This window comes from Falco naumanni, chromosome 6 (assembly GCF_017639655.2).
Source record: "Falco naumanni isolate bFalNau1 chromosome 6, bFalNau1.pat, whole genome shotgun sequence".
Taxonomy (NCBI): Eukaryota; Metazoa; Chordata; class Aves; order Falconiformes; family Falconidae; genus Falco; species Falco naumanni.
Genome location: NC_054059.1, coordinates 4910551 through 4931392, shown reverse-complemented (window position 1 = coordinate 4931392; position 20842 = coordinate 4910551). Strand labels below are relative to the sequence as shown.

The 20842-nt window shown below is 45.5% G+C and overlaps 1 protein-coding gene across 8 annotated transcripts in view; it reads right to left on the bottom strand.

Moving 5' to 3' along the window:
• Nucleotides 1–20604, bottom strand: part of GABRR1 (gamma-aminobutyric acid type A receptor subunit rho1) — a 36276-nt gene extending 15672 nt beyond the window's left edge. Inside the window, exons 1-4 of one of the 8 annotated variants that reach the window (XM_040598871.1) lie at nt 20030–20604; nt 17506–17712; nt 16772–16907; nt 1406–1459 (exon numbers count right to left, since the gene is read on the bottom strand). In XM_040598871.1, coding sequence (XP_040454805.1) covers nt 1406–1459; nt 16772–16893 — 176 coding nt within the window. In that variant the 5' untranslated portion in view covers nt 16894–16907; nt 17506–17712; nt 20030–20604. Of the gene's footprint in view, nt 1–823; nt 954–1405; nt 1460–1599; nt 9957–16771; nt 17471–17505; nt 17713–20029 lie in introns of those variants that run through there. The other 7 variants (XM_040598872.1, XM_040598874.1, XM_040598875.1 and 4 more) reach the window with 7 other exon arrangements.
• Nucleotides 20605–20842: the final 238 nt, after the last annotated feature.

The following is a 20842-nucleotide window of genomic DNA, read 5'->3' as shown; positions in this document are numbered from 1 at the left end:
GGGGAGGCGTTTCTGACATTGAGTTACCATGGGGCATGAGGCCATGAATTAGGGAAACAATATATCAAATAAGCCACTGGCTGTCACCCAGGAACAAAATGGAGACAGGCTGGGAACCAGGCCAGGAGGCAGGCCGGCTCCTAACTTGGGATAAAATGATTAGCTTCTGCCCCAGATTTCTAACAGGGATAAAAAGGAGCGTTAAAGACCTGGGAGGTCTCTGAGCATTAAAGAGCCTGGAAAGGTCATTTCAGAAGCCGTTGGAGTTGCACCAAATCCTGGGCAGAGGATGCTTTGCTCCCTCTCCACATCCAAGGTGCCAAATGCTGCTCAGCACCCCAGTGCTTTGACAGGGATGGTGGTGACAGCCGCTCCTTGGTTGCTCCTTTGTGTAAGTGAAGCCTTGCCACCCTCAGAGCCAGCTGCATGCCAGCCGCTCGGGCGGCAGAAAGGCTCAAAAACAGGAGGAAAGGTTTTGCTGGCTCTTAGTTTGAGAAAAGATGGCATGCTCGGAGAGGCACTTGTTCCGAATATCCAAAGCACAAGACAGAAACAGATTAAAGGCAAACAGGACAACAAAGAAACTTGGTGGGAAATATATTCCCGAGATAAAGCTCATCGTAAATACGACTGCTTAGCCGTGCTGTACTTCTCACAGACTGGTGGGCAGTTGTAGAACAGAAGCCAATACAACAATCCTAAGAGGCCAGCAGTGCTGTCAGTGACTCCTCTCTCAAATGCAGAGCTTTATCTGGAGTATGGAGCATCTTAGAAAGATGATCGGTCTCAGTTTAATAATTTATAGGAGAGGCAAGTTGTTTACCTCCATCAGTGAGTTCTAGTCATGAATTATCCCTCAGGCATTTTAGAAGGTGGTTCCTGCTTCTGCTTTAAGTTTAATTCAGCCTCCGAAAGACTTGTGGCATTGTGACCGTGCGCTGGGGAAGATTTATACCTGGCTGAGATGGGGGAACGATATTAGCAGGTTGCTGGGAAAGCCTTCAGCACTTGTGAGCAGGCTTGGCCATGCTCAGAAAGGTGCTTTCTCCCTGGAGTGGCAGGGGGAAGCATGAGCAGCGTGATGGAGAGCCTGTGGAGCGGGGCTCAGCTCTGCAGTGGGGATGTTCGGAGGGAAGGCGCCCGCTCACGCAGCACCGAGCAGCACAAACCACGCAGCAGCGCGACGCGAAGCGCAAGGGCTGTGGCGAACGGCCACGGCATCACACCTCACCCCCATGATGGCTTCCTCTGGGGCCCACTGCGTACTGCTAGCGGCAAGACTCCTTCCTAAACACGACCGGCATGCTCAAGTGGTGTCCCCTTCCCGTGCCACAGCCACAGCCCGGCCACGGGTGTGCGGCCAGTGGAGCCGGGCCGGCAGCAGCCGCCGGAGGGTTTCACCTACCTGCCTTGCTTGTGCGCCTCGCCGTGGGCCTCGCGCCGCTGCCGCTGGGGCCGGCTGCATGGAAAGGACAGGAAAAGGGAGAGCTGAGGCGGGCAGTTACGGGTGGGTGGGTGAGGACATCGGGTGGGAAGCACTGATCCCCGCGGCGATACCTTCTGCCATGCGTGAAGCGGCCCTTACCCTTTTTTTCTTACCTTTTCACCAAAGGGCGGTGTCAGGCTGGGCATGGCGGAGGGTGCGGACGGGGGGTGCCAGGGGCTCGCAGCCAGACAGGGGAAAAGGGGAGCGGTGACCCTTGTGAGGTGGCACGCCGCTGGTTTGGAGTGCCTGGCAAGGGACGCGGGCGGGCGGCTCGCCCCCCTCCTCCTGCCACCATGGCCGGCGCCTCGGGGGCTCTGGAGGGGTCTGCACGGCAGGGGCTGGGTGGGCTCCCCTGCCAGCGAGGAGCGCGGCCATCACAGCTACGCACCGCAGGCAGCCGGCTGTTTTCATACGAAGAAAATCTTTTCAAAGTATTCCAGTGGGGGAAAAAAGTAAAAAAGTATGGAAATAGTTGGTTTTAGTTTCATACTGTCTCCCAGCTGGCTGTCAAGAAAGCTCCTCTCATGATCAGCCAATGTTTTATTTTATCATTAAAGGCAAAAACATTGCTTTTAGCAACATAAGTGCTAGCTTGAGCAAAAGTAACATTTTAAACATTTGACACTTCTAACTCATTTTTAATTAAAAGTTACAAAAATTAGTTTCCCTCTGTAATAAACACTAATTCTAATCAACTCTACTAATGAAGCTTTTAGCCCATTAGCATACATTTCAAATCCCTCTGTAGAGATTTACAGTGGCAAAACTCCTTTTGCAATGACAAGTGTCACCACCTGAGCACCATTGCCCCTTCGGTGAGCAGTGGCCGAACCCCAGGCCTTGCAGGGTGGTTTCTCCCTGGACTGGGAGCTCGCTGAAAGCTGATGGCATTGGAGGGACATTCATCTTTTTGCTGCCGCCGAGAAGCGGACCACCTCTGCAGCACCCAGACGAGGGGTGGGCACACTAGGCTGTATCGCTGGCTCGCCCTGAAGCGAAGCCTTGGCTGAGCGGGATTGGGGTTTTTTTCCAGCATCTGCTAAGTCTGGGATTAAGCCCACAGGCAGACCAGTGTTTGGGGGAGCCTTGGGCCATGCAGCAGCATCGCTATTACAAGGAGCAGCTTCTTTGGCATTGCTTGGACGGGGGTGTCATGTATCAAAAAGCACTTGCAAATGCAAAACGCGCTTTGTAGAGGCTTCTGCCTTGTCAATATGCCCTTGGGCTGCCGCTGACAGGTTGCTCTGCTGCCTGCTTCTCATCTGCTGGCTGTCAGGAGGTAATTTCACATGTTTTGGGGGTAAGCAGATTCTGAGGACAAGCTGACAGACTTCCGTGACTTTAAAGTGCCCTGGTAAACTCTTGGCTGTACAGGAGCTGGTATTCAAACATGGATGAAGCAGATCATGTTCTTGCAATTTCTAATTTTCATTTCTCTTTGTAGAGCTTATCTAATACGTCATGTTGACCCTGGCCCTATCGTGTCTGTTGAGGGAACCTTCAAGGCATGGCCATCAAGGATTCATGGCCAAATTCTCCCTATCCTCTGCACCCAGCAACACAGCATAGCTCATTTTATTTCTTCCAGGTGGTTCCCTGCTGCCTCTAAATTAAACTTCATTTCCTTGTCACATACTGGCATAAAATGTCCCCCATGCCCCAGCCACCGCAGGGAGCTGTGTTCATTTGTGCTTTGGTTCAACTCCTTCACTTCTTTTTGCCAGTCCCATTCCCATTATCACAGCTCTGAGATTACCGAGCCTCCTCCGCTTTCCTGCCTCCTCCTGTGGCAGCCAAACAGTTTTACCTGTTGCAAATCATTCCCCAGCTACTGCGATTTGAAGCCCCATTTCTTTCTACTCAATAAATAGCTTTTCTGGTCTGGTTCCCGAGGAATGCTCTGCTGGGTAAGTGATCGATGGCAGCTCCATCACAGGACCCCATTAGCCTGCCCGTTCTGGCTGCGAATCAATGGCAAGCTAATACGGATTCCCCTCGCACGTCTGCTGTCCCTGAGCATTTGTGGCAGACAGCCGCACTCGGAGATTCCGTCCAGACATTGCTCACAGATCGCTCAGCACAACTGTTTGTCACCGCAGCCAACACAGTGTGACAGTATTGCTCCTGTCTTCGCTGGGTGACAGGCTGTCTTTAGAACTAACCAATAACTCCTGAGGTAAAATACACTGAATAATGAACAAGCTTCCCCCCCTCCTCCCCCCATGTCCATATTTATCTCCTAACAATTACAGTGCCAAAAGGCATTTCATGGCTCATGAAGCTCACTGAGATGCTTTATGAAAAAGCAACAACTGAAGCAGAGTAACATTTATTCACAGTGCTCCCTGTGCATTGCTGGAGTAGCTCTCAGGCTCCTGATGGCAGCTGGGGTGATGCAACCTCTCCAAAGTCATCATTATTTCCCCACATTCTCCCACAGCTTCAAGGGATCATGAGATGCCTCTGCCCCAAAATCTCAGGCTTGCTGGGTCCAGGGGGAATGAGGCAACTGAAGCTTAGGGTAGCTGGGGGAAAAAATATTCACCCAAACCAGATTTTCATCACTATGGCTACAGACACAAAGGAAAAAGTAGTTACTCCTTTTTTAAAAGCCTGAGGTTTATTACTATGGCTCTTACAGTCCCTCTGACACAGGAAAAAGGGTTGCAAGGCTAAGGATAACCATGTCTGATTTCAGAAGTGACAGTCCAGCCATGACATCTGAAGGTCCCAGCAGGCATTTCCAAATGCACAGCTTCACAGGATGTGTGCCAGAGGAATGCCAGGCTTACACTTGCACAGTGTACCAGAACATCCAGTTCTTCATCTTTGAAAGAAGAGCTTTTGGAAACAACTACAAGAAATGCGAGAGAAGTCACTCCCCAGCTTAGTATTTTAGTTTGTAATTACTTATGCAGCATACATTTCCCCACCTATAAATCACACCTTTTTTTCTCTACAGGAGGCAATACATCTGTACTAGAGTGACCTATTTTACATTTTTATTAGGAAAATCTCATTAGGATCTGAGAGCATTTCTTCCTTGAGGTGTTAAATCAAGACACAGTTTCGGTTCTTCAGGAAAAAGCAAGATTTGATATATTTTCCTCAAGAGAAAAGTGGAAGTAAGTTGCTGAAGTAATGGAGCCAGATTCACACAGTCTTTCCTGGGTCCAAAGGGTGACATCCTCAAGGAACAGTGCTGGTGGATTTAGCAGACTAGGCTAACACTAACATGACTATTATCAGATTTCATGAAGTTCTGGAACAGTCTGTTCTCTCCATCCCTTATGGTATCAGGTTGGCAAAGAGGATGGCAGATCAGAGAAGAGATGTCAGAACAGATCCTGTCTCAGGAAACACTGTTGAGATGCTGCTGTGGCATAATCTCTGTCCCTTGGGTTACTTGCATCATCATGAACATTTTGGCCAGGGGCCGTGGCTGCAAGTGACCCCAAACCTCCTGCCCTGAGCAGAGGTGCCTGCCGCCCCGGGAAGCCTCCAGCCAGCACCTGGGGCAGGGACACCCGGGGTGCCCGTTTACCCTCTGCTTATCTCATGCCTGGGTGATGCCTCCACCCCTTCTCCAGTGCAGGCAGAGACTGTGGACTCTCCCCGCTTACCCTCTGAAATCACCACATGCTTAATTTTGTCAGATACGAGCTCTGCAGCTCACGCTGCGCTGCTGTGCAGCCGATCCACAGCCTCTCCTACCACTGACGCAAGCCAAGGGAGGTGTGGAGCTTGTCCGGCCAGTTTTCAGCAGGACTTTTAAATGAAAAGTAATGTAAGTGACGAAAACTCCCTCATCGCTGCCAGCCACACCATGGCACTTGGCTCCGGGCTCCCTGTCCATGGGTGGGCAGTGGTGGGCAGCCTCCCGTCCCGCAGCCACTGTGCTGCACAGCCTGCGTGCAGTCAGGGCAGTGGCAGCAGCCACGCTCTCCTCCGCCTGCCCATAAAACATTATGGCTGGACAAATCCCTGACAAAACACTGCCCGGGGCAGAAGGACCAGGAGAGAACAGCAGAGGCAGCTTAACTCCGCGCGGGGGACAAGGCCCTGGCAGGGGGACACACAGGAATGGCAAAGGTATATTGGTACTACTAAAGAGCTGTGGGAAGCATAAAGGCCTTATTAAAGACCTGCGCCTAAATATTTGACTAGTTTTTGTTTCTCCCTCTGTTTTATGACCAGTTAGTGACTTGGGTTCATACCACATCAGCATCGTGTTAAAGGCAGAAACTCGGTGGAGGGTGCTGGGTCAGGGAATGAGGGAGAGGTGGGAAGGGGCTGGGGACTGCATGCACAAACATACGGAAGGTTTCTGCAGAGAAAAAGTGGGGCAGAGGCAAAAGGAGCTTGGATCTGCAACAGAGCCTGTGCATGGGGTGAGACTGAGGAGAAAGGCTGGATAGGCAGAGATAGGGAGGGAGGGTGACATGGGGTAAGGCCAGAGGGCAACATGTCAGAAGGAGCAGAGAGGAGACACTAGGCTCAAACAGTGCCTCATCATTGTGTGGGATGAATTCTGGGGCACGGACACTTGGGACAGTTCTGCATGAGTTGGGGTGTCCCCTCAGCGCAGAGCGGTGCAGGACAGAGATGCTGCCCAGTCCCGGGGATGCATGAGACTTGCTGGGCTGAAGAACCCCCCACGCTGTGTCCCAAAGGAAGGAAAGGTTTGGGGGCAGGGCGTGACAGAAAGTTCCCCCATAACGTGCCTTTGACTTGCACATAAACTGGGAAGATCTCCTCAGCAAGCAGGAGGTGCTGGCGGACAGGCGGTGCGGCAGGTCTGGGTGAAGACCGAGAGGCAGCCCAGAGCCCAGAGAAGTGCTTTGTGAGTGGATGAAAAGTGAGGCAGCTAAACGGGGGGAACCCACCCAGCACCTGAGGAAGGAGAGAGCAAACTTGCACCAGGAGGAAGCTGCTCTTATCCGGTGACACGCGCTGTAGGAGACACTATGCTAATTCCCAGGGATAATGTAGGATAGAAACCCACTAATTTGTACTCAAACTGGCAGAGTTACAAAGTTATGAGCTGTAAACAAGCCACTAAAAACTGAGGAAAATTAATCATTAAATGTATTTTGTCTTGGCATTTGGCAAGACCTTGTTTGCTTGTAATTGTGAGTGGTAGGTTTAAAGAAAGGTGACCCATTGCTATTATGGGTGGTTAAATCTGTGAAAAGAAATGGGGAAAGAGTGCTATTTTTTATGTTTACATCACAAAGTCTGAGATACAGTGGGATTCAGAGTTCTTCTACATCTTATTTTTGAGCAATACAGAAAATTCAATGAGAACCCCATTTTAATCCAGTATTACATGAACACAGATCAGTCTCAGAATGCAAAATAGACAGAGGCAGGAGACACATATATACACACCCTTTAACTTTTGCACTTCCTTTGTTCTTTGCCTGGACATAAACACTGGCAAAAGACAAAAAATGAAACAAATGTACACATATTGATTATTCACAGAAATGTCATGCCTTCTGGGGTCTTGGCACTGTGCCTGATCTGGCAAAAACGATAGTACCCTTATGTGGCAGACATTGCCTCCAGCAGATGTGTGTTTGTTGGGTTTTGTGTTATACACGTTGAAAGGAGGGTCAGAGTGAGCAGGAGGAACGTGGCTGAGGTCACTTGTGCCAGCTGAGGAGGCAGGCACGGCGCCAGGGCTCAGCTAAGTGAAAAAGAGAAATGGATGAAGGGAAGGGGAGCAACTAATGGGCCAACACAGAACGTGCTGAAAGGTTTAATGTCTGCTGCACTCTTCAAAGAAAAGTTGACTTGTAAGCAGATGTCAGCGCAGTGCAGATCAGGGAAGAACATGTTAAGGAATATTTAAATAAATCAGAGGTATTTAAGTCAACAGAGGCTGACGGCACTCCCTCAGGAGCACCGGGAATACCAGCTGTCACAGTTTCTGAGCTGTACGCAGGTACCTCTGAGGACCCCTCACACATGGGTGATGCCTCTGGGAGAGGGTGAGGGTGAACAGGAAACCTGGTTTTAAGCAGGGGACAAAAGAGGGATGCTGGAGTTTTGACATTTGGAAAGAAACTGGGACAAACTCGTGATCCATTTGTCTGCGCTCCACCCCCACCAACCCAAGATAATGAGATTATAAAGTTCATTCAATGTGAATCTTTGCAATAACTGACGTCAAACCAGTCTAACGTCCTTTCTGATGGTGTAACTGGCTGCCTTAGCGTAAGCAGGAGTAAAAGTAGATTTGAATGAGGTTCTAAATATTTCATTACTAAACTAGGGACATACGATTGAGATGAAAATGTGACTTGGAGCATGGTTGAAAAACCATGATTAGAGTAACTGCCACTAGTTTGCTGTTGAGAGACATTAAATGACATCTCAGAGATTTCATCCTGGAAACTACTAGTCAATTTTTTCAACAATTATGCAAATGACAGAACTATAAAACTAATGCATGACAGCATGCTTGAAAGAGAGACATTTTTGGGGTCTAGGATCAGAATTCAAAGCAGCCTCAGCACATTGGAGAAAAGGTCTGATGTCAATAAGATGAATTTCAGTAAAAGAGAACGTAAAGAACTGCATGGAGTACAGAGAAATAATTGCACAAATGCAGAATGGGGAATAACTAGCTAATTATCAATACTACACTTGTCTTAGTTTGCTACTTACAGCAATGAAAGTACTTTGCCTTTATAAGGGAAATCAAAACCATCAATAAATAAGGAATTCGCACTACAAAAATACAGAATTGTTAGAATTCTGCTGTCGGGGCAATGTTAAGCAATACTCATACTGACACAGGACCAGAAACAGGTTTAAAGTAAATGACCTGAATGGTAACAAGTCATCAGGTTTCTACCCGGAAGAAAGCTGAGCAAGAAACTGTCGAAGCAGTATTTAAATTGTCCCTGGTGTCACAGGAGTAACACTTGGTATCACGCTTCTTCGGAGAAAGAGCTCCAAGTGGACTCTGAGAAGCTACAGACTGCTCCACCAGACAAATTAGCTACAAAGACAGTAAAAAACACCAATAGTAGACACCAGATAAATGAAGCACATGCTGAAGAAGAGTGAGAGGCATTTTGACTTTTCTTGAGGGATGTTACGCACTGTAAATATAATAGGCTTTTCTAAAAAGTTAATGACCTTCTAGATGACGGTGACCAAGATGGCACAGTGTACCTCAGTTTCTACAAGGTGTTGACAGGTCCTTTCCAGAGACTTGTAAGGAAATCAGCCAGTCAGAAAGAAGTTCCCCACATGTGAATTGTTACAAAACAAGAAACAGAGGAAAAACGGAGAGTTTTCACTGTGAAGAAAGGTTTTCAGCATAGCCCCGTGGAAATCTGTGATGGTATCACTGTTATTCAATAGCTTTATAAATAACTTCGGAGAAAAGCATAATTCCTGGCAACAATATTTACTGAGGATATGTAAGCATTCAAGGTAGTCAAAATCAGAATTATGCAGCTTGAAGAATTACAGCAGAATCTTATGATGCCAAGTGACTTCAGAAAAATACAGTGTTAGTGAATTCAGAAAAATGTGCATTGTTTTGTACTTTGCATTTTAAAATTTTTCCACTGTACTTTCAGAAACAATGTTAAGATCGTGGTTGCCCTCAAATCAACTGTTACTGCTTAGGAAGCAGGCCTCAGTACCGTTGTGGCTATTTCTTGGTAAACACCAGCTTAATGCTCCACAGTGCTCAAAAAGACAACCAGGAGGTTTGGCGTTACTGGGAACGGAACAGCAAACCAAACAGAAAGCATTGCAGCGTTATTAGTAACACCAAGGCACGTCCACATCTGACATATCCAATGCCCATAGTTGGGAAAAACAGCAGAGCAAGAGGAGAGAGAGAGCTCAGAGGTGGGGAGGGCTTCCAGGCAGCCTGAGCAGGGCACTCTCGGTGGGAAAAGGGACAACAGCCAAGCGATACGGTGCAATGATACAAAATCAGGAGTGACGTGATGGAGGTGAACAGGAATTTGTTGCTCAACAGTTTCCACAACACATAACCAGAAGAAATGTGAAAGGAAGCACACAAATACAGCGTGTCATCATGCTGTGAAATTCACTTTCATTGAAAGTGTGACAGCTAAAAACAACAAGTGAGTTTGGGAGGTGACTGGGCAGTTTTGAGAAGAAAGACCAGCAGGAGCATTTTAGATGTGAAGCTGTGCGAAGTGTAGCCCCAAAATAAGTTCCAGAAAGGATGAAAGGAGGCTGATGATGATGACAAAAGTAGAAAATATAATTTTCAAAGCATTGTTATTTGTAACGATAAGCAGAGAGAGGACACTTTTGGCTGGGTTGTGAGAAAAAACAAGATTTCCAAGAAAAGTTGTCGTGCAGGATTGAAGTTACTTGAAAGAACAACAGGGATGGAAAGGCAAATGAGAGAAATAGCAAAGCAATAATGAAAAATAAGTTAATGCATAATAGTGTTACAGATCTGCTGATAAGTTAGAATTAATTAACTTTATTTGATTTTATAAAATAATTTTAATAGAAATATAGAGGAACAAGAAATATATTTTAATGAAACTAGTAGTTGCACAACAAAAGCTGCTATGAAATCCTCTGTACAGCCCTGTACCAAGGCCAGAAGAATGGGTCAGAATCACCTAGTAGGAATGATTATAACCTAGATAACAGACTTAAGATTCAAAATAATTGGATGCAGTATTTACGGGTAGACTAGGAGAATGCATTGAAATGTCAGAACGTAAAATTAATGGGAACTGGGGAGAGGATTTCTTTGTAGTTGACTAGTCTTCTGTATGTAGAAAGTGTATTGAAATGTCAGAATACGGAATTAATGGGAACTGGGGAGAGTCGACTGGAACAGCTTGTAGTTACCTGCCAAGAAACCGTGAACTTTAGTAAAAGGTAATTCTGGCAGGGGGAGATCGCGACCACCGACTCATATACCACCTACCCAAATCGTACCCCAGACCCATTTCTAGACCTTTACTGTGCTGAATCGGATTTGGGAGGAAGGTATGTTAATGATTTTCGGGAAATATTATGATTATTCATGAATACTTAATGAATACGCATGACTAAGTTCTATATATGGTGTATGATTTTGAAGCTTGGTGTGCGTTGATCGTGAGAGGACTCACTCACGCACCCGGCCTTTAATAAAGAAGTGTCTGCTTATCTGCATCACATTGGTGTCGATAAGTTCTTCATTCCGAGGTTTCGGCAACAATAGGATAAAGAAGATGAGCACTGTTGGATGGAAGAAAAGGATTTCTGGAAAGGGGAAAAAGAGCTAAAACAGGCAGCAGCAACAGCTGCTGGAGTGGAGAAGGAAGTTACAGAATAATACAAAGTTGAAAGCAACAGCAGAAAACTTGGCAGAGCTTGTGTGACAGGGACAGGAGATGTGCCTGGGGATACCTAAATGAGGCAAGTGAAGAGAAGGGCAGAGAAAGCCAGGGCCAAAAAACAGAGAAGGAGGAACCATGAAGCGGGGAAAGGAGTGAAGGAGATGGAGGCAAACGGAGGAAAGGGAATGGCAATATACCAGCAGGGGAGATGGAGAGACTCCAGTTGCATCGGCCTGAAGCCCATACTGGGCCTCTTGTTGCTCTCCTGCTTGTCACATTGCTGGTGCAAATGGTGTCAAGCCACAACACAAACTGCTGATCCTAAAAACCAGTGCCTCGGGAGCTGTGGGTGCTCAGTGCGCCACTGGATCTGGCTCGGTACTGATAATGTGCTCCTATAGGCAATGCTTTCAACAGGCTTTTTACAGGCTTATTGTGCACTCTGAAGATCTGATCTAAAGACAGCTTGCATTAGTAAGCTTTGTTCACGCAAATAAATGCTTTCAGGATCAATCCTGAAGATAAGACACAAAAGCAAAACTCTAGGACAAGAGAATGGCTTAAGGATTGCTGGGAAGTAAAGGAAGAATGCCTGCTAGGGATGAATTTATAAGGCCAGAGAAAGCATTAGGAGGGCAAGAAGGTAGGAGCTGCCCTACGTGTAAGAGGCAGCCTCAGTGCGGGTACCAGGATAGCCACATGAGATTTGCAGTGTGCAGACCCCTTGCACACAGCGTGGCTGAGGTATGGAGGAGCTGACAACATCCAAGTCCTACCCAAATTCAACAAAAGCAAGGGAAGTGAGTTTAGTGTTGTAAATGTTGCAAAAGAGTGTTGTGAAATAGGGCAACGGAGCTGGGGAAGGGTCTGGAGCACAAGTCTGATGAGCAGCAGCTGAGGGAACTGGGGGTGTTTAGCCTGGAGGGAAGGAGGCTGAGGGGAGACCTTATCGCTCCCTACAGCTGCCTGAAGGGAGATTGTAGGCAGGTGGGGGTCGGTCTCTTCTGCCAAATAACAAGAAACAGGACAAGAGCTTTAGATTGGATATTAGGAAAAACTTCTTCACTGAAAAGCTGTTGAAGCACTGGAGCAGGCTGCCTGAGAGGCTGGTGGAATCGCCATCCCTGGAGGCGTTTAAGGATGTTTAGATGTGGTGCTTAGGGACATGGTTTAGTGGTGGACTGGGCAGTGCCAGGTTAGCGGTTGGACTCAATGATCTTAAAGGTCTTTTCCAACTAAATGATTCAATGATTCCATGTTTAGTATGATGCTGAGCCTTTGAGAAAGGACTGGGAAGGAACCGTGGCCATAATGATGCAGAGAGGCTCCCATCACTTAGAAATGAGTGACGCTAATTGCAGTAACATCAGAAAATGTCATATAAGAGAAAGATCTTCGGCCATGAGAGAGACCCTGTGATAACAAGCCTCTTATTGTAGAGGATGTCATTCAACTGCTGTAAAAGATAGCTCTTACTGACAGAAACGTGGACAGGAGCTCTAGACAAGCAGAAAATGAGCTGCTATTTGGGGAACAGAATAAGGCTAAATGACCATAACACAGCCGGGAAATGGTAGGGACATGACTAAAAACATGAAGCGAGTCTCTTAGCTAAGATTAAACCAACGTGATTCATAGATCATTTTTGTGAAATCTCTACGCAATTTCATACAGTGAAATCTTTTCTATTGAAAGTTGTTTGTCTGAAAGGTAGTCATAATGCTGTCCAGAGATATTTCAGTGTTAAAAGAGATTTTTTCCCCCAGCAGTTAGCTTTGGCAGAACAACCTGGGCTCAGCTCCAGGCCAGTTCTTTTCCTATCGCTCATCCTCTCTAACAGATTCTGCAAGTCTAATTAGCAACACAGGCTTTGGCCCTTTTGTTGGCATAACGATGTTGTGACCTTTAGCGATGCTTCTCATATCCTTCTAGTAGCCCTCATGCAGCCTGGTGGTTTTCCAAGAGCCTGAGCAGTTGGGAAAGCAGCAGACAGCCCTCTTGCTGGTGCTTCAGATCTCAGCTCCTTCCTGTAGGACTTCTGGCACTGTGGATTTAACAGGAGTAAAAAGCTTTGCAAACCCTGCGGGATGGCTGACTGCAAACAGGTCTGCAAGGTGAGAAAGGTTTTATTTTTATATTGCTGCTCTTTGAAGTGAAATTCCTTTGAGGTGATTTGTCCCGGAGATTAACAAAAATAAGTATTGGAGTCTTTGACTGGCACACAGACATTTTTACAGTGAATTACAATATTGGAGTGCTCTGTAAGAAGTCCTGCAATAAAGCTTTCTACTTTGCTGCTTTCACTGTGACTGTATGCATGCTTTGACCTACACTTATTTGCCATTTTCTTGTCACATTTCGCATTGTGTCCCAAAGCCTCATCAGCTTTATTTAAGGGATTATTTGGGACCTTTTGCAAAATTCCTGTTGCACAAACCCAGTCCCCAAAAGACTGTTGTGCATGCATGAGCTCTCATGTGGAAAACCATACCTGTCTGCTCACCCTTTTTCAGGGGTGTTGTGTCTCATGCTAGAATGGCTGCCTTGGGGGACCTGCTGTGCCAAAAATTGTGACAGAGAAAGTGTCTGACCCTGTGGGCCCAATCCACCCCATCCACCACATCAGCAAGAATGCAAAGGCTGTGGGCTCAGCTGGATTTATTCGGATGAAAGGACAAGCCCTGGGGCTGAAAACTGCGGAGCAAATGGTGAGTTTTAATTTAAAAGCAGAGTTCAGAGCAAGTGAGTCTCCTTGGAAGAAACTAACACTTGCAGCACAGCACCCCATCCAAAGAAACAAGCCAAAAAGCCTATGTATTTCCTGTCAGCTGCACCATAAGAATCAGAAGCAGAGCTGGAAAGGTCTGTCAGGGACGGCAGGACACTGGCAACACACCCAAGGTGGCAGCTCTCCGCAGCAGGTGCCTGTGCTGCCTGCCAACACCGGTGGCTGGCACAGAGCCCTGACAGTAGGGCAAGCGGATGGTCTTGTGCCCCGAAAGGGCCTCTGGGGGCTGGGGAGGCCATAGGTGCAAAGCAAGCCAGCCTGAATATCCTGTGGTGGTGCGGAGCCAGCCTTTCCCACTCCAGATAGATTTCCCCCCTCAGCCTCCACCGAGGCTCCCTTCAGAATGTAAAGGCTGCAGTGAAGGGATGAATTTCCAACCTGGTCCTTACCACAAGCTGTATGGAGCAAGAGATAACAGTGCCTAGGGAGGAGTAGCAAAGTCATTTGCTATAACTTCTTCTGCATAATGGATATTCAGGGCTGAGTGTTGAAGGGAGGGTAAACAGAGTCAATAATAAAATGTTCAGGACCAATCTTCACTGCAAGCTCTTTCTGAAGTTCTATAGCACCCTGCCTTGCTCTGTGTCCTTCCAGGATCTAATTCTATGACAGCAGGCATTGACTTTAATTGAAATGCAAGGGGACCGTGCCTACTTCAAAACTGTCTTACGTGATCAGCATCTTAATGTATAGGGACCTACACATGAGAGCAAAAAGGCTGTACCTCTAAGATGACATGCCCTGCCATACACAGATGCCCGATCCTGTTGGGCAAACGTGACCTTCCACTTCAGGGCTGCAGTGGAGAGCATGACCACGATCCCAGGAGGTCAATGGGAATAACTCTGTACGCAGCACCTACAGGAGGACGGTACAAATATTGCACCCAGTCCTGATGTCAATCCTGAGAAAGCAGTGAAGGGACAGAGGAAAACAAGCAAATGACTAAGTCAAGGCTTGGGAAAGATGCTACACTGGGAAATATAAAGAGATTAATCTTCTAAATGTATCTAAGCAGACATGAAAAGGGGGCTTGATCCACCTGCAAAGACATGGATGGAGAAGAGACAGGCTAGCACAGAACAGGACCAAATGCATGGAAGCCAAACTAGTCACAATCCTGTTCTGAGTTTATTTGACACTGAAGGTAATTATCATAAATTAGAGGTTCAGTGTACAATTCATACAGAAGGCTTTGTTGTTTGTGCTTAGCAGGAAATCAGATGGATGACCATAATCATCCTTTTTGTCTTTACAAATTATAAGGCCATTAAAACCATTGGTCTCTCACAGCCCAGCCCATCGCAGGGGAAAGCGAGCACTGTGCTGGGCACCACACTGCTGATGGACAACCTTACGGACACATGCCAGCTTTGCTCCTCTCTCCCCATCAGCCCTCCTTAGCATCAGTACTGCCCTACTGCAGCAGAAATAGGCCAGAAATGACCTCCCAGGCCAGCATGGTCCTGTTGGGAGGGTGGTGAGCAGAACTTCTCAGAGCTGCCACACCTTGGGGCTTCCCGACAGGCTTGTCCTGGCACAACCACACTGTATATACAAAGCACAGCTGAAGAGGTTGTTCCTACATGAACTCAATAGGTATTTCTTTTCCATTTTCACGTATTTTTAACTCTCTGCTGCTGTGATATGTTACATTGTCACTTAATTGCACTGACACTGTTAAGCGTTTGGTGCAGTGGGAGTTTTCGTTAAAGATGTTAAACAAGAGCACAGCTGTGTGTACACACTCCTCTCTGCTGGATGCTTTTCAGCCTAAATGGTGGTACCTTGCTTCTCATCCCTTTATTTTGCTACAGCCAGCATATCAGCCCTGCTGTCACTGTCACTAAGCCTCAGCAAAAACAGAGGTTTCGTGGCTGTCTTTTATCCATACTGTCTCTGGTAACACATCCCCCGGGGGCTGATCACAAACAGAGCCACCCCATCCACCTTCCCAGTTACACCTCCACAAAGGTGGTGTCACTACTAAAGCCATTTCCTATGTATAAAATGGCTCATGGACCCCCAAGTGCCAACTGGGACAGAGTCGCAGTCACTCTGTAACGTAGCCCTGACTTGCTACAAGGGGCTAGAGGAAGACAAAAAGGCACTGCACTTTCCATCCCTTCCACCTCTCGGTCACCTTTCCTGAAGGTTAACAGCAGTGGTTTGAATTCCTCAGGACTGTGACATTCCTGCATTCCTATCCCCATACACTTCAAGGTATTGATGGTGATACGGAGTCATTACAGAACAGAAAGAGTACAGCATCGGTACAGCAAAGCAGATACAACATAGGTTCAGTCTGTCACAAGAACAAGTACACAACATTTAACAGAAAACTAGATGTGTCAGCTATATTCTCCAAAAGAAACCCAAAGGATTTTACCTCTAGATGTACCTTATTATATGCCTAAGTATAAAAATCCTCATACAAAAGTTCCAAACGTTTCCCAAATAGAATATAAGTAATCAGAACTGAGCTTTAGCAAAAAAACCTTCCTCAACTCAAAACCTCCTAAAATGGCTGTCTACAAGATAGTGGGAGCAAAATGTCACATAGTCTTTTCGTGAGAGAGAGAGAGAGAGAGAGAGAGAAGAATAGACAATATTTTAAATAATTTTGAATATCTTAAATCAATACACTAAATGCTCTGTTTCCTCTGCTAACTGACCATATTCTTGAAGTTTGCAAAGATACTTGATTTTTTCCCTCTCAAAAAGTTCTATGAAACAAATGGTATGGGAATAATAAAATAACTTCTAAATATTTTCATTTGAGATCTCAAGTCAATCTAATCTCCAATGAATTCAACAATTCTCATAGACTAAATTCCCTCTCAAGTTTCATGTAGGTACTCTACCACATTTTAATCCACAATAAATATAAGCAAATGCTTCTTTTTTTGCACCCTTTCAAACTCTGAAATACCTCACAAACCCATTTTTTGGGAGGGAGCAACGATTTTTACTGTAGAAAATGCATTAAAACTTATTCATTGGCAAAAAAAGCAACAGAAAATATTTTTGACTGAGAGATCATGATCTGCAAATGCAAACTCTAATTATCTTTTAGTCATTATATCTTCACCTGAAACATTACATTTATCCAGACTGTAGCTATTTAAATATAAAAAAAATGAGACTCACCTGCCTTTTTTGTATACCTCATGTATTTCTTTTCCTTGTCGGTGGGCTCTGCATTCAGTGGATAAAACCCATCCCCACAACAGGAGGAAGATGCTAAAATGCATTTTATGGACAGTCAACATGTTACCTGAAGGTTCTGTATCCAGAAATAGTCCATACAAGAAGAAGAAAACAAAAATGTAGATCCCGTTCCTCTTTTTAAGTCATTATCAGTCTGATTGTTATTGCAAGGATGTTTACTCATACAAAAAATCATCCTGCAGTATTTAATCTGGACAGTGGGGAAAGCAATTTCCACTAAACCTATAAATCCTTCTACGTCAGATGGCAGGGATTTTCTAGCAGTGTTGAATTCACGTATTCTCAGAGAACAATTACTTTTTGTCTAAACAGGCTATTTTATTAATTGGTTGAAATTGAACCCTTTTCAAGTACCTGTGGGATTTGGCATATATGTGTATTTCTGCCTGGATAACCAAAAAAGTGCAGTTGGTCAGGCAGGTGTCATTAATCATCCTTTAATCACCAAACTTATGTGTGTAGCAGTGATGTTTGTTAGAAGCATTGCAATAGACTGAGAACTGTTAATAAACATGTATCAGTTTCCAGCAAAAACTCATTTCCATGTAGCTCTAGAAACAGTATTTTGTTCCTGTGTGGTTTTTTATATTACTTTAATATACAGTGGTACCGTGGCTGGAGTGGTGGGCGCTTTCAGGACTTGTGACACGTACCTCACTTCCCTGCTGAGCAGGGTCTCTGGAAAGTATCCCGCTGTACAGAGGACGGGGGAAGGACGTCACGGGGGAGATGGTTCTCCTCTCTGCTCAGGGCTGTTTGGAGGGATCCTGCTGAAGCAGAGCAGCAAGCGCTAGAGCTGCAGGAGAGCTGGGGGGGCTGGTGTGCTGGCTCTCATGGGGCTGACAAAATCCTCATTGGTGCTGAAGAAAATAAAACAGCATGGGTAGAAACACCTGGTCAAGCCAGCCACATTGCCCATCTCTTTGGAGCTCAGCCCCTCCCTGCATAACCCACAGCTGTGTGTTTACCCTCCCTCTCCCCTGTGCCTCCCCACCCAAGGCCTTCCAGCTCTGGTCCCACCAGTGCCATATGGAGCCCCCTGTGCCCTGCAGACACCACTAGCCTTGTCCCATCCCTTTGCTGACAAGGCTCTTCTTCCTCTGCCTGCTACCCATGGATTTCTATTTTTGAGCACTTTGTCAAGTCACCCATCTCTTTCCATGAAAGCCCTTTCTAAAAGCCCTGGGGAGCAGATCTCTGCCTGGTCTAAGCTGCCATGGCTCTGTTGGCTTCAGTGAGCATTTACACTGCCTCAGGAGCCACAGGAACAACACATTGCAAGCCGTTGAAATTTAATTCAATCAATCAAGATTGAATTTAATGATTTGCTGGGCTAAAACGTTTCCTGCACGAAGTCACACAGGCTTCAAGAGATGGACAATCAATCACCAGCAGTTTGTTGCAATGGTTAATCGATGTTGCAGTTCAAAGAAGTTGTACCCATCTTTGAAAATTACCTGCATTCAGTTTGCACTGGTTCACGCATCCTTCTCAAGAAGAATAAAAAGTACCTTAATAACTGTTCTTTTCATCTGTAGTGACATTAGAAATACTCTTCTCAGTCTTTGCAATAATCTATATAAAGTTTTATGATGTCTTTCATCAAAGGAACTTTTTCTTCTCTTTGAAATACATTTTTGTTACTTCACATTTTGAAGAAATGTTAGTTCCTTGCTTATTCATCAGAGGAACAATGGGGATTGACAAGCGATGGACAACTACGAATTCACTTAGGTGCCCTGGGAAAGCTGTAGGTCCCTTGGTACATGTGAGGAGGGGAGGGAAACATTTGTCCTCTCATTAATAGAGGCAATTTTCTAAAAGTAGATATAAAGAAGCCCCAAAAATGTGTTCAATTCTCCTTTTTTTAGATTGTTGTTCCTAACAACAGTCTAGTTCTAGTTAGAACTAGAAACAATAGTTCAAGTATGAGCTATTAATAGAAAAATCCTGGAACAAATCATCAGACAGCTTCTAAACTCCTGGAAGAAAATGACCGGCTGAGGGATAGACAGGAGCTCATGAGGAACAAACACGTTGAACAAACGTCACCTCTTTCCCTAACGGGCCAGCAGGCTTCATAGCTTGGGGAGAAGCAGTAGGTTTAGATAAGCTTTCAACACCATCTCACGCAACATTCTCATAGGCAAGACAGCATGCTCTTGAAATGTTTGTAGGACCGATGCAGAACATTGCTGGCTTTAACTCAAGTTTGTCTTGCTGTACCTCAAGAGAAGCTATCCATGGCTCACGAACATGCAAGAAAGTAGCAAGTTCTGCAAATGATCTGCAAGGAAGCTGTGAATCATCTGGGTGCATAACCCGAGGAGAAGGCTCGAAAGGGTGGAAATGGCACAATATATGTCTTCAGGTATGCAAAAGTCACTTCAAAGAGGAAAAAATACTCTGTTCCAAATGGCTGTGACATACAGAACAAAAAGTAACGGGCTCAGAGATTAGTAAGGGAAAAATAACGTTAGATATTACATTAGCTACTAGGAATATTTTCAAACAATGAGGACAGAGAAGCATTGCAGTAGACTACACATGAAGAGTTTGTAATTACTAACATTACTAAAAATTAAGACAGGTATAGCTGATCTTGTCTTAGGACCAAAGGTTAGACTATATTACTTCTCAGGGTCACTTCCAGCACTATTTCTTTCTGATTTTCCTAGAGGAAAAATGGTGGAAAGTTGGCATAAGAGAACTAGAACAAATGTGAAAAATTCAAACATCCAGAAAAAAGATAAAAGATGGCTATGTGTCTTATATATGAAAAATACAAGAAAACAGATAAATTGAACAAAATGTATTTTTAAATGTTGTCCTCAAACTTTGCTTAATCTTGAGCTTGATGGAAAATTAATTTTGCCTGCTTTGTCCGTGAGAACAGTATTTTCAACAAGTTCACCTGTTTTTACAGCCTGTAGACTAGCTGTGAGCTAACTGCAGTCTCCTCAGATGACTTCATTATTTAAGCTTATCAGATGATATATTGGGGGAAAGGTCCTAGGGATTTGTGTCAAAATATTTTAAATTTTAACTATTTAGTTTTATTTGATTTGATAATCTCTCAGCATTTTTATCCTGTTCGCCCATCAAATAAGCGTTCACAAATATAAACATACCCTCTGCTTTCCAGATTCCCGTAACAGTAATAACATAAATACTAACCTTCCACGCACAGCTGACAACATTCACCAGATCTCAGAGCAAATCTTAAAATGTCCATTGAAAGCTTCAATACCATTGACTTTCCTAACTTTCCCTTGACTTTCCTAACTTTAACACCGGTTCTACAGGTAGGAGTAGCCATCCAAATGTGAAATGATTGTGCCAAATCCCTTGTAGATAGTCAGTAGCTGATCCAGGAACAGATCAAGAAGTGAAGATGGACTGTTGATGTGAAGTCAGCTGAGCAACGCTGAGTTTCGCTGTAGGAAAGGCTAACTATTTCCTATTCATGGCTGAAGCCATCTTTCCTGGAATGCTTTTGTGCTTGAAGCCAGATACCAGACTTATTTGGGTCAGAGTAGGAGCTGAATGCAAATGATAATCCATGAGACAAGAAACGATCTCAGGCAGCTGAAACAAATTATATTGAACAGGAGAGGTTGAGCTCTGCTCAAGCAGAAACGAGTAAGACTTGAATCCTTCACGTTGGAGGGCAGTCCCCAGCAGCTGCCCTCGCACACAGTGGCTTGGCCTGTCCCCAGGGATGCCACCCCCAGCTCCTGCTCAGCCCAGGGGCCCCACTCAACAGCCACCAGCTGGTGTTGCTTTCCCTGCTCCAGGGCTTTATCACTCTGGTCACTTCATTCCCCAGAAGAGTTCAATGGCACCTTGGACTTTTACTTAGTTACTGAAGCCATCTAAATGCAGCTTTCCCAGACTGCTTGGGACTCTGATCCTGTATTTCCTGGAGTTTCATTAACAAAGGATGATAAGAAATGTCAAAAAGTAAACACTGCATTGCATTTGACCCAA